Genomic DNA, 13,664 nt, shown 5'->3' on the forward strand with positions numbered 1-13,664 from the left:
GAATTATTTTTGAACAAAATTAAACTTGTTCAGACCACCAGACTCATGTCTGCCTTAGACAAGTAATTACAAAATATGGATCGTATACTTAAGTTATTGATTTAAATGAGAGAATCAGAAACAGTTCATTGTATGTTTGCATATATAAGGACTTTGACAGCACATTAACATGAAAAGCTTAATTTAAATATAAAAAATATGACCGGTTACGATAGAATATGAATGACAAGTTAAAATAAATCTGCTTCACATGGAAGCCAATAAAGCTGATTCTGATTCTGATTCTTCTTGATTGTAAAGGAGTAAAACTTTGCTCCCACTCACCAAACTCTGTGTTTCTTTGTGCAGACTGTCGCCCGTCGGTGCAGCAGCTCCAGCCAGACATCCGTCCCGACATCGTCCGTCCAGACGAGCGACCGGCGTTCGGGCTCTCGCGCAAAGTCGCAGCTCCCCGTCCCGAGCAGCAGGGGGCAGCAGACACGAGCCTCCAGCTCCGCCTCCTCCTCCAGCAGCAGAACAAAGCCGACTCCTCCAGGCAGCAACAACAACTACTACTACGACTACCACAACAACATCAACGAAAACAACCAATCACACGAGGACATCTGGATCCTCCACGGAGACCTGCATGAACACAACAACAACAAGTAGACGACTCCTCCTCCTCTGACTCCGCTGTGAAAACCTCCCTCCATGGTGTACAGACTGTGTACCTGACGACCTTTGACTTTTAGTATTTGTACTTGTTATCCGTACTTGTTGCACTGTATGTGTACTTGGGGACCATAGTTTTATTATATCACAGTATTTGAAGTATTTGTTTGGTTTGGTAAGACTTTTAAATGGGGGGTGAAAAAAAACGAGAGGTTACTTAACTGTTGCCTTATTCCAGTGTATCGACCTGCAGATTATTACGGGACAGTGTAGAAGATAGAAAGTATTTAAATGGTGGAAACTGCCTCAGAACAGTACTGACACAGTATTTCTGTGTACTTAAAGTGAAATACTGTGCTCGTACTACTGCTTTAAGGCCATCGAAGAGTAACTGAAGGTGTTACCTTTTTAGTGAAAAGTGTTTTTGGATCAAAGAAGAAGAAACAAGCAGGTTTTTATTTTATTTTAATTTCTTTTCTTTTTTTGCTATTAAGTATTTTGAGATATTCAAGTGTTTTATCTTTAAATAGTTGCAAGGTTGGTTTAAATACTGTTGAAATGAATCAGGGTTTTACCAAATATATTTGTACATAAGAATTAGTACGTTTAAATGCTCTATAGATTGGTGTACGTGACGTATGATGCTTGTACAGTGACGAAACCTTAAAGCTAAACTGCTGAAAAAAAAAAAACAACTGAAATGTGTACATAGTGTTTGTAAAAGGAGTTTGTTTCTGAACCCGTCACTTGTTTCAGAGTGACAGCGCTGTGGCAATAAGTAATAGAACTGTATGAACACAGGACGTCCTATCAACTGTAAGCCATAATAAAGATTTTAAATGCCTGTCATTTAAGCCCAACGGTGTAATTCATACTTTATTCTTTTCGTCCTTTTTGCTTTCCATCACCACTGTGCTCGCTCTTACTCTTGAGGACAAGTTTTACGTGAAGCGGACGTGTTTATATACAGTATATATATAAATATATATCTCTACATATGTACAGGAGAGATTCTAGTCAGCCTCTGATTTTGATGTGTACGATAGCTGTTTGGAGTTTATAGAACTGTCTTTCAAGCACAAACATTAAAATGGCACTGTTAGAAATCCCCATCGGACTCCTTTTTATTCTTTTAAATCCCCCTTTGTGTTCTTGTATTAAAATAAATCATGAATCTGATCATAGTTGTTTTGTTTTTAAACGTAATATGATTCCAGTTTATCCTCAGCCGGACTCGTTTCTGTTGGATTAAGTTTAAACATTTCACACAAGCAACAGGAGGCTGACTGCAGTTCTCTTAACGACCATCGGTGTCGTTAAAGATAAGTTACAGATGGAGAGAAACCTACAGAAAGAATATGTCTTTGTGAAAGCTTCTGAAGTCAGTTTGTATCATTTTGTGGGTAAAATATGTTTTTTTTACATACTGTTGCATTTAGAGTAGAAATTGTTCATGTAAACCACAAACAAGACCCCAAAAAATAAAATAGAGTTTTCCTTTAACTTCTCCGGCTTTTAACACAAATGACAAAAACATGACGACGTTCTTAAAATCTTTATAGTTTTACTGGAAATATAGTTGATTGAACAAATACATTTATACATTGTTTTTGGACGTCTGCGTCCCTTTCCTATGAGTAAGAAACAACTTTGTTCTTCATTTACTCTGTAAAAAAAAAGAACAGAATCTGTCACAGTTCACATATCGAGGCTTTTGTCCGCGGTACCTTCATCGCTGCTTTACAAAACTATTACACAGCATGAAAGGAGCAACACACGAGAAGATAAAGTGATGTTAGAAGATCTTAAACAGTTTCCAGTTTCAGAGGGAAAGTAAAGACAAAACTTTGAACTTGTTAATGTTTGCGTTTGTACAGCAGCGGCTCTGAAAAAATATATATTTCAAATAGAAAATGTACTTTTCTTTAATGAATTAGCGTCTTCTCTATAATTCATCGAGTAACAGAGGCGGAATAATTAAAGTAAAAAGAGTGTTTTGTTAACAAAAGGTCACAATTCTACATCTACAGCTTCATTCTACGGAGGAATTAAAAGGAAGAAGAACTGTGTCCTTGAAGCTGCTGAGTACCTCAGGGTGTCTCTAAAGTGCATACAGATAGAAAAATAAAGGTCTCTGAGTCCCCAATGATGTCCGTGTGTGTGTGTGTGTGTGTGTTGAACACTGACTAACCAACTACTTCAATAAAACACACATGAAGCCACTGTAGAAGTCTTATCGTTGACGTAGCCCTAAATCACCACCTACTGACTGAAAGTACAGAATTATACTTTAAAAGGTGAAAATATCCGTTTGAAAAAGATATATTTGCGTAAGCTGTAGACTGAGCTTCAAAGTACAACAAAACATTTTTAGGCGACCAGACATCTTACAATTAACGTTTATGAACTGAAAACAAACTGTGAAAGAGTTCAAGTTGTAAGACGAAAACACGGACAACTCCCAGACCAGACAACGCCATGGTAGAGACCTGTCAATCACTGTGTAGCCCCGCCCTAAATGATCTGTTTGAAGTAACAATAATGTCAGGAAGTAAAGTGACATTTTTTTATCAACCTGACAAAATTACATTCTTGTGGGAAGAAAAGAAAAGAATAGGCAACAATTTAGCTTCTTTACATTCTAATAGAATGTAAAGAAGCTACAGTGTATAGAATGATTATATTGAAGTTATTCCTTTTTTAAATGTTTTAGACGAGTCACTAATCACTTTAAAATAGTGATTATAGCTGATTTAACTTACAGACATGAGATTAATCTTCTCATGTCACTCTCTTTATACAATGATATAAATTCATCCCTGTTTTATTGATATCTTACGAAATATTACTCCTCACTTTTCGTGCATTTTTCCTGCAAAAGTCCAGCAACATGAGTCTGTTTTCGCTTGTTACATGCATACTGTCTTTTCAAAATAAACTTCCATCTTCACAGGAAACAACTAAGGTTTAAATGGACCATAATGTACTAAATGAACATCATGCTGTGTTGAAGAAGACTTGAAACTAGAGATTGAGACCATAAACTCATGTTTACAATGTTTACTGAGGTAATAAGTCAAGAGAGAAGTAGAGTCATTTTCTCATAGACTTCTATACAACCAGAGGAGTCGCCCTTTAGTGTGGACAGAGGCTGACATGGAGAACAAGCTGGCTTAGTATCAGCATCAGACTTTTTAGTTCATGTCTTTATGTGCAACATCATTTATTCCTACTAGCTACCTGAAGCTAACTGATGAGCTCTCACAGTCACACTTTGTGATCGTACAAGATACGTTCACTGAGTCAGACTTCTACAGCGGCGGCTCTTCTGTGTTCAGTCCGACTTTAAACAATCTAAAGAGGCTGAAAAGTGAAAAAGTAGCTGGTTGTTCAGAACAAAAAGAAACATTTTCTTACAAAGTAAAAGTCCCTTAATTCAAACCAATACAAGGTTTTTTAAAAACAAATTTGCAAGATAAAAACTAACTACGATGCAATTCATGCTTTTTCAAAGCAAACTATTCACGGAGTTCGAGGAGAAACGTTTTGAGGATTATCAGACGCAGGCTGTCCAGCTTCCCAAAGAACAACACGACTGAAACCTGCAAAGGCACTTTAAACGGTTCAAGAAAGAGTTTAGTCACTCAGAGTTTAGGACCTGTTGTTATCTGCTCATTACGTCTAACCATGTCGCTCTGCACATGTTACATAATATGAATTTAAGCTTCCACGTTCTGCACTGAACTCACCGGATTCAAACACTCAAACCATTACAGACACTTTTTAAAATCATCCTCATCACAAATTATATTAGTGTGAATTTACTTTCAATGAATTAGCTGCTTACATCAGCTTACGTATGTGAAAGTTAACAGCTGTGTGTGTGTGTGTGTGTAGCCAGATGTTTGCTATTTTTTAATTGTGCTTGTGTCTCTACAACATGCTAATTTGCATGTGTACATTATACTGTGTGTGTATGTGTGTGTGTGTGTGTGTGTGTGTGTGTGTGTGTGTGTGTCTGGCCGTCTAGAGGCGAGTGTCGTGGACTTCGTCCTCAGCCTCCTCCGGCAGCGAGGAGATCTTGGCGGTCTGCGGCGGCGCCCTCTTGCTAGAGTTGAGGCGGTGAACCGTCGGGAAGAGGCGGAGTCTGTCGGCGGGGCTCATGGCCTGTTTCAGGTGACTCGTCTCATTCAGCAGCTTCTGGATGGAGTCGTAGCTCTTCATGGAGCTGCCCTCGATCATCTGCACAGAGGAGGGGAAAGGAGAGTCAGCTGCATCTCCAAACGAGCGTTTTCTAAGATTTAAAAATGAAAGGGAACTATTTTCCAGGTTTTATAGGAACAACTTCACGAGCGGCTCAAACTAATGGCCTTTAGTTGGTTTGACTGCTTTAAAAATCACACCGATGCTCTAGAAAAACATTAAATATTCACTTTAAAGCTTCATTAGGTGCACTCTACAACCACAGCAACAACAAACACACCCAGCTGGTGTTTGTGTGTGCGGTACAGGATGTGTGTAAACTGTGTGGAACCTTCTTCTGTTGGATGACAAACGTTTTCCACTGAAGAAAAGCAGCTAGGAACTTTAGTGCCGGGTTCAATGCAGACGATCTGAAGATAAACAATTTCTTTTCTTTCACTTAGCCTATCAGAGTTTACAGTAGAGTGACAGCCGTGTAAACAACCATGCCTTTGTATTCAAAGGCATGGTTGTTTTGTTGTTGTCTCTGTTGTTCTGTGTTTAATTGTGTCTCCACTATGTTTAGCGTTTACTGGGCTGTCCCTTTGGGGTCAATAAAGTTTTCCAAAGTCTAAAAGACAAACAAGAGATGAGCTGAGACAAAGGTTCTCGGGAGTTGAACCAGTGAAGTGTCATTTATTTGGTGTGTTCTTGAGAATGTAACCATGTGGAATAGTACGGAGAGGCGAAGTCCTTCCATCTCCGGTGTCCCCCATGGGGCCTTATTTTGGGAAATGAGTCAACGGGGAGACAATCTTTGTTGTTTTTAACCCGTTTGAATTGTGCCATGAGTCACAGATATGTTTTACAATTTAAAAGATTATTTTGCAAGCTAGCCAACGATTGGAGGTACTTAGCTAGCTGAGTAAGTTAGCTAAAGAGTGAGACCCGTTGTTGTAGAATCGCGGTACGAAACCAAAACACACAGGAACCGTAGCTTCAGAGACAGACGTCGGTTCCGCCCGCAGCTCCCGCCAATTTTGGGCGTTAAATCTTTCTAATTACGTACTGTTGCAGACTTATACTTTTACAGTTTAATGACAAAATGTAACTTTCTTGACTCGCAAAAATTGATCTTATTAACATAACATAATTAGTGTAATTCACGGCACAATTCAAACGGGAATGAGGTCCAATGGTGGTCAACAGGAAGGGGCGGGGCTCTAACGTTACTAACATGTAAACACACAGGTGTACAGAACCACAACCAACATACAGGGATGGAGTTCTGTCTGATAGATATAAACATTTAAATAGTGTTTATAGTTTCTGGCACAAGAATTTCCTTCGAGATTAATACGTTTTTAAACTGATTTTATCATTAAAATCCATGTTTTATCCAACTAGTTACCAGGAAGGATTGACACTCCAGCAGCGGCTCCACTCTGTGTTCTGACAGGATGACGGTGCAGCTGGAGAACGAATGCTTCAGTGTCTTCCTCAGGACCTGCAGCGTTCTGCTCACACACAGACACACACACACCACCGTCATCATCATCTTCATCATCAAAGGCCGTCTCTCTCCACTGCTAACGCACATTAGCTTTAGCGCTCTGCTCCCGTTTAAGGCAGCGTTGGCCGCGGGTTAAACTAGAGTGCTCATTATAGGCTTCATTTACCATTATTTATGTGTGTGTGTGTGTGTGTGTGTGTGTGTGTGTGTGTGTCTAAGCACATATGTTTGGATACACACACACAGAGTTACTGTAAGTACTTAGATTGTCACCATATGCAGTGACAGGGAGCACCACACATGTGGGATGTGGGTGATTTCTACTGCCACAAAAGAAAAACACTTAAACCCTCGATCACTCTGAGGTATCAGTTGTGTTTAAGTGTCGCAGTAGGAGCAACGTTTCTTTAGATTTAAGCTTCTAAACTGTCCACAAAAGAAAAGACAAATATCAAAGAGACACTGGTTAAACAGGCAGGATGACGACGCTGTTTCAAGGGCTCTTATTAATAAACCCTAAATCGATCTGTTAGGGACATGAAATAGAGACCTGAGTCTAAAGTTTGACATTTGTGACGCATTAAACCATCAACGTTTTGCTAAATTTATATACAGTATATATAAATGAAGTTACAAGCAAAATCAGCAACATAATATTTTCTATTCTTTACATTCACATTTATGGGTCGTGACAAAAAGATATTTTTGCGGAGAACATTTAACTCAAAAGGGTTTTTGTCTGTACAAAAACATATTTAAAAAGTAGTGCACAGGTTGTGGAACAAGAATCACATTTTAGCCACTTTCTTCTTAGTTCACCTCTAAACGGCACAATGTGAATGTGCCGTTTAGAGTAAAGTAAAGCTGCATTTTGAATCAAATATAGAGCAGTGGAAGATTGTAATGTACTATAACTAACAGCACACACACACAGGGAGATGAGAGTGTGGGCCTTCATACTGACATGAGGTCGAGGTAGGACGAGGGCTCGTCCAGCAGCAGGATGCGGGCTTTGCTGAGGATAGAGCGGGCGAGACACAGCAGCTGTTTGTGTCCGTTGCTCAACACGTTGCCTCCATCCTCCAGCTGGAAGTCCAGCTTATCTGGAAACTGTTCGATCACCGACTTCAAGCCCACCTGACGACACACGGGACAGATTTTTACTTCAGGGGTCCACTCAGCTGATCATCACGGAGGACGAGGAGCTGTGGTTCACTCACAAAAACATGCTTGAAAGAGAATCTGGTTTAAACCTGAAACATTTAGTTAAAAGACAAGTTTTCATTCTACTGACGCTGCAGCTTCATTTAGAGACGAAGATTCTGAGATGTTTCTGTAATTGTTTTGGTTTAGATGCACATTAAAAGAGCTGCTAAACTGCCATCTCACAAAAATAAAAGCTCCATTACCTTTAATTAATTATCAAAGTCAAACTGCCTGGCAGACCAGACCGGTTTACTAACAACCAGAAGAGGAAAACAGGAACCAGCCTCACCTCCTCGGCGACCCTCCACAGCTCCTCGTCGCTGTGACGCTCGTGTGGGTCCAAGTTCATCCGGAAAGTTCCGGTCAGAATAAAAACTCTCTGTTCAAAACAGACCAGAGAAAACATTTCAATCACGGCCGAGGGACTGGATCAGAAAGTTACAATGGTGGTAGTATTTTTACTTCATTTAAAATCTCACACTTTGTGCTGCATATCTTGTACGAAAGTGCCATAAAAAGTGAATTATTCATGTTTGAAAACTTCGTTGTTTCAGATGTAAGTCTCTAAAAAGCTGAATTCTGAACATTTGTTTGAACTTCTTCTGGCTGCATCTTCCCCATCGCCAGACTGCTTTCTTTCTGCTTTATTGAAATTTAGTTGGAATGAGTTTCTCATTCACCGACCAAGATATCCTCTCAACAGTATCTGGATTTGAACAGGCACACTTTTTTGGCATGCCGTGTGTGCCACAGACGTACCTGCGGCACCACCCCGAAGGCCTTCCTCCACTCGTGTAGGGAGACGGAGCTCCAGGAAACGCCGTCGATGGAGATCTCCCCGTCGGTAGAGGCGAGACGCAGCAGAGCGGAGAGCAGGGTGCTCTTCCCTGAACCGGTTCGACCCAACAGACCGATCTACACACACACAACAGAAACATTTGAATCTGCTACGTAGCTTTTCAGTCAATCAAAAAGATTAATTAACACAGTTTTCAGCTCGTTCTGCAGATGGTGTCCTTGTGAGCGTGCATAACTGCATTAGTACTATACTGTGCAGCACATAATGATATCAAGTACCTCATTGAGAAATGAACTCCTGCCTCGAGGTGTTTGAGGTCTAAAAGCTCTCTGTGCTTTTCCTCCGCTGCCTCGCAGCAACAATTAGCTCGTTTTAATAGAGTCGCTAACGGGACGAGGCTAACGTGATGACACTCACTGAGCTCAGCTGTCCTCTAGGAGTCATTATCAGGAGCTCATACCGGCTATAATTACTGCCAGGAGGAGAGAGGGAGGGAGAGAGAGAGGGGGCGGGAGAGAGAGAGAGGGAGAGAGGGGGAGGGAGAGATGGAGAGAGAGAGAGAGAGCTAGACAGAGAGAGAGAGAGAGAGAGATCCGTATGGATCAAGGATCAACAGAGATCCATTACCACTCGTTCTTTAATTAAACCTCTGGATTCGACCCTGACGAGCGAAACGAGACAGAAACAGTAAAACTGTGTCAAGAAATCCAAAACAAAGAGCTGAAAGTCACTGAATCGGTCCGTAGAGCTGCAGACGTGGAGACTATCCTCCGTGGAGTTGACCCCTCTCACGTACACATAAGTCCATTGATCCAGTGTTAATGGAAAGAATATTGATTAAAGCTTCTATAAAGGAACACGTGTGACACACGCCTGGTATGTATGTACGGCCGTCCTGTGAGCCTGTAAATGCAGCTAATCAGAGCTTTGATGTTTTAAAAATCCAATAAAGGCAGAGCTAACATGCATCACTCTGCCCTGTTTCATTAAAATCCAGTCACACACACACACACACACTCACGCTCTGCCCTCCCTCCACAGAGAAGGAGACGTCGCTGAGGACGGAGCGCCCGGCCTCCGTGTACTTGACGGTGAGGCCCTGGACGTCCATGTGGCCCCGGTTGGGCCACATGCCCTGGGCATGCGGGTTGTTAATGACGAGGTCGGGGTCTCCTTTGCCGCCGGACTTCTCCGGCAGCGGCTCCTCCGACGGCAGGTCGATGAACTTGAACACGCGGTCCACCGAACGCATCTGAGAGAGAGAGAGAGAGAGAGAGAGAGAGAGAGAGAGAGAGAGAGAGAGAGAGAGCAGAGCTGGGAGTTATACTGGGAGTTACCCAGTACAAACACACTTTACTACTGGTCGAGGCAGGAATTTTAGAATAATATATATATATTTATATATACAGTATGTATAAATATTTATTTATTATATACATAAAAATATTTAAATAAGCCATTTTAAAAACATCAATATATACCAGAACCAGAAACAGTTTCGTATACTGGTATAAAGGCGTAATTTAAAAATAAAAATATGAAAATTGGCAATAGAATATGATAAACAAACCAAACAAAACAATATAAGAGTATGTTAAAATAAGTGTTATTTGAGTGTTAAGTGTCTATTTGAAGTGAAACGTAAAGCTGAAAACAGGATGTGTTGGTGGTTTTCTTACTCAAGCGATGTTTCAGTAAACGTACTTGTGCTTTGAAGAAACTGGAACTGTGATTCAGTGGGAGTCAGGTTTTACATTAGAACATGAGTGACACTGCGTACCGTACAAAACGTCCTGCACTGTGATAAGCTCGGTCAGCTCCAAACAACCAGAGTGTGAAGAGAAGGAAATAAACAGTGGACGGGTGAAAGAACTTCATACAGTCTTCATAAACAGAAGAGAAAAAGATGGCGGAGGATTTTTGTTACACAGTCATGTTGTGGGGACTCGTTCTCCTTTTGGGGACAAAAGAAAACGTTCCCATAACATTTTAGGGTGAAGGCTCGTTTTCAGGTTAGGGTAAGGCTGGGGTGAGAGCTATTATAAGGGTAAGTTTAGCTTTAGGTTTAAGTTAAGGTTAAGGTAAGGTAAGGTTAAGGTTAAGGTTAAGGTAAGGTTTAGGTTAGGTTTAGGTTTAGGTTAGGTTTAGGCAGTGGTGGGCCGTCAGGGCCAGCAAGGCCTTCTCTGCTGGCCTAAACAGAATCACAAAGTTATATCTATTTTATAATTTAATAATTTTTCTTAAATACACTACATGTATTGTAATATATAAAAATATTTTTCCCATGATCTTATTTTCTCATTGCACAGCTACTGTCTTCCTCAGTTGCTCTGCTTCCAGTGCAGCTTGTTTTAAGTAGAGCTTTTATCCAATCAGAGTTCACCTCTGTGTCTCTAGGTAAGAACAGAGGCCCGAGGTCTGCAGACTCACACGTGCATCCATGTGCAGTTTAAGTGAATGGGGACGATATTGTTGATTGTCATATTCTTCAACCAATCAGCTCTTTAGTTTGACATGTTGGGCGTATTCTTTGACGCGCCAGAGCCTGCTAGCTGGTCTACAACTACATGATTGATCGGTGGGCTAGCGTGACATGTTGGGCGGTGACCATCCCAATATCTGCTGCCTCTGCCAAGTGGACATTTTTACCCCTCAAACACATTAAAACCTATTCAAGAAATACAACTGGGGAGGCTCGACTGTCTTCACTGGCGTCCATGAATCCAGAAGGACTTCTTACTGGAACTAAAACGCACGGATGTACTGAACAACCGTGAGATTAAACTCTTTATTAACAAAGAAAGGAGGATGGACTTTGTCTTTAAATAGTGAACAGCAGCTCTGGTAAGTTAAATGCGTTTGTTTTTACATCTGCAGTAGCTTTAATATGCTTGTTTATATATTATTATTTGTACAACTTGTTTTTATGAAGATATTTGTTTGGTTTAATATGTGATAGGAACCATTATTACATCCAATGTTGCACTGGGGACATATTTAGCCGGTGTCAGTGTTGGCAACTTGGCGACTTTCTCGCTAAATCTGGCGACTTTCCAAACCCTCATGGTGACTTTTTTTGTCAAAAGCTACTAGTGACAAATCTAGCGACTTGTTCTGGTGTTATTGGAGAATTTTCTGGTGTTTTGACGTTAAAGCGGTTGCTGCCGTGAGCCCCTCCGCCGCCGCCCACAGAAGCCTCGCGCTGCAGTCAGAGCAAAGAGGAGACGCACTCTCGGCAGATAGTGTATCTACAGGTGTTGGCTTCATTTTGACACGAATCAAATAATAACCATAGCTGTGTTTCAGCTGCAAGACAGCAGTGAAGGCCCAGGTATAAAATGCACGGCCCGCCACTGGGTTTAGGTTACGGTTAGGTTTAAGTTTAGGTTAGTTTTAGGTGACGGTAAGGGTTAGGATTCGGATGGTAGCGGTTATGGATTGGCTAAGAATCCAGGAAATGAATGCAAGTCAATGGTGATGTCCCCAAAAGTCATGAAAACACAACTTTGTGCTCGACACACTCTTAACTGGTCATTGATTGTGTGTGTGTTTTTTTTTTTAAACAAGTCAGATCTAACTACGATGCAAACAATGACAGTTCCCGAGTGTGTGTGTGTGTGTGTGTGTGTGTGTGTGTGTGTGTGTGTGTGTGAGAAACACATACCAGTCCGTCTACAGTGATGCTGGTGATGACAGCCCATTGGAATGTCCCCAGGATGAGCATGGCCAGGGCCACGATGATGCCAACCTCCCCTGGTTTGTCCTCTGTAGAGCATGCATGCACACACACACACACACACGCGCGCGCACACGCACACACACACACACACAAACAGTCATCAGTACTGTCCAATCGAAGCAGCTCTCTCTCTCTCTGATGTCAGAGCAGCTGTCAGGTGCTGCCGCTCTGCTTCTTGCTCTATTGGAAATAATGAGCTGTGAAATGACCCTTTAATCTACTCTCAACATAAACACGGTGTCATGACGCAGCAGCAGCAGTGTTTGTAAGTGTACACTGGTGTTTCCCATTCATTTAATTGAACACACACACACACACACACACACACACACACACACACACACACACACGAGCACACACTTCCTTCTGTACATGACATTTTATCCGGTGGCATTCCAGCGCTTCTGATCGGTTATCACAGACAAACTGTCTGTTACGATGCTGATATGTGACCCTACTCACTGTAACACACAGATAAGGCCGAGGCGTCTTCCCTCGATAGGCCCAGAGGAAATAATAAGGTGTTTACTAACTAACTAACTTACTGGAATTACGAGATGTTCCCTCCTGCTTCCTGGGATTCATGTCCACAAACTGCTGCTGCTCTCGTCTCCAAAAAGACTTCTCAGTTTCAGCTTATTTGGGGCAACCGTTGTCGTACGAAACACATGCAACATATCCTGAATCCACACATGCTTCCCCCTTTCGCCCACGTCACTCACTGTTGGTTCCCACAGCGATGAAGGCAGCGGCCGTGAAGAACAGGACGAAGAGCATGTCGCAGCGGAAGAGGAACCAGCGCAGCGTGGACAGGTAGTGGAACCAGGTGGCCGTGTGGGTGTTCAGCGCCTTGTGGAAGAGCGTCTCGAAGTAGGTCTGACGCCCGAACGCCCGGATCGTCCACAGACCCTTCAGAGAGATGATGAGGTGGGAGAAGATGGGGCTGCGAGCTGCAGGAGAGGAGACATAGAGTTTAAAAGTTGAATACGTTGTATAAATATTAGTTTGGTTGGTCTCCACAATTAACCAGTTGAAGCGATGAAAGAACAAGAGAGAAACACTGTCTGGAATTAAACGTAATGAAATGAAAGAGTGATAAAAGACAAAGAACAGAAGTAACAAGAAAGCAAGAATTAAGATTATAATCATATTTCTTTGAAAATTTACTCCTTTAGTTCTAAATTTATCAGATTTGGCTGTGTGCGGTACAGCTAAGTAGGAGTCACTTATCTCTTTCTGCTTCCATTAATCCTCTTTAGTTGGACCTTTAGTTGGACCTTTAGTTGGATCTTTAGTTGGACCTTTAGTTGGACCTTTAGTTGGATCTCTAGTTGGACCTTTAGTTGGACCTTTAGTTGGACTTGTAGTTGGATCTCTAGTTGGACCTTTAGTTGGACTTGTAGTTGGATCTCTAGTTGGACCTTTAGTTGGACCTTTAGTTGGACCTTTAGTTGGACTTGTAGTTGGATCTCTAGTTGGACCTTTAGTTGGACCTTTAGGTGGACTTGTAGTTGGATCTCTAGTTGGACCTTTAGTTGGACCTTTAGTTGGAGTTGTAGTTGGATCTCTAG

At 41.6% G+C, this 13,664-nt stretch overlaps 2 protein-coding genes across 2 annotated transcripts in view; one reads left to right on the plus strand and one right to left on the minus strand.

The window, feature by feature from the left end:
• Nucleotides 1-2,564, plus strand: part of cttnbp2 (cortactin binding protein 2) — a 59,044-nt gene extending 56,480 nt beyond the window's left edge. The window contains exon 21 of the mRNA XM_031857033.1: nucleotides 349-2,564. Coding sequence (XP_031712893.1) covers nucleotides 349-651 — 303 coding nt within the window. The 3' untranslated portion in view covers nucleotides 652-2,564. The remainder of the gene's footprint in view (nucleotides 1-348) is intronic.
• Nucleotides 2,565-3,712: 1,148 nt separating this feature from the next.
• cftr (CF transmembrane conductance regulator) overlaps nucleotides 3,713-13,664 on the minus strand; it is a 36,594-nt gene continuing 26,642 nt past the window's right edge. The window contains exons 20-27 of the mRNA XM_031865609.1: nucleotides 12,816-13,043; nucleotides 12,019-12,119; nucleotides 9,376-9,606; nucleotides 8,315-8,470; nucleotides 7,845-7,934; nucleotides 7,314-7,486; nucleotides 6,248-6,353; nucleotides 3,713-4,896 (exon numbers count right to left, since the gene is read on the minus strand). Coding sequence (XP_031721469.1) covers nucleotides 4,681-4,896; nucleotides 6,248-6,353; nucleotides 7,314-7,486; nucleotides 7,845-7,934; nucleotides 8,315-8,470; nucleotides 9,376-9,606; nucleotides 12,019-12,119; nucleotides 12,816-13,043 — 1,301 coding nt within the window. The 3' untranslated portion in view covers nucleotides 3,713-4,680. The remainder of the gene's footprint in view (nucleotides 4,897-6,247; nucleotides 6,354-7,313; nucleotides 7,487-7,844; nucleotides 7,935-8,314; nucleotides 8,471-9,375; nucleotides 9,607-12,018; nucleotides 12,120-12,815; nucleotides 13,044-13,664) is intronic.

The sequence above is a fragment of the Anarrhichthys ocellatus genome, unplaced genomic scaffold (genome assembly GCF_004355925.1).
Source record: "Anarrhichthys ocellatus isolate YVR2014 unplaced genomic scaffold, GSC_Weel_1.0 scaffold2, whole genome shotgun sequence".
Taxonomy (NCBI): Eukaryota; Metazoa; Chordata; class Actinopteri; order Perciformes; family Anarhichadidae; genus Anarrhichthys; species Anarrhichthys ocellatus.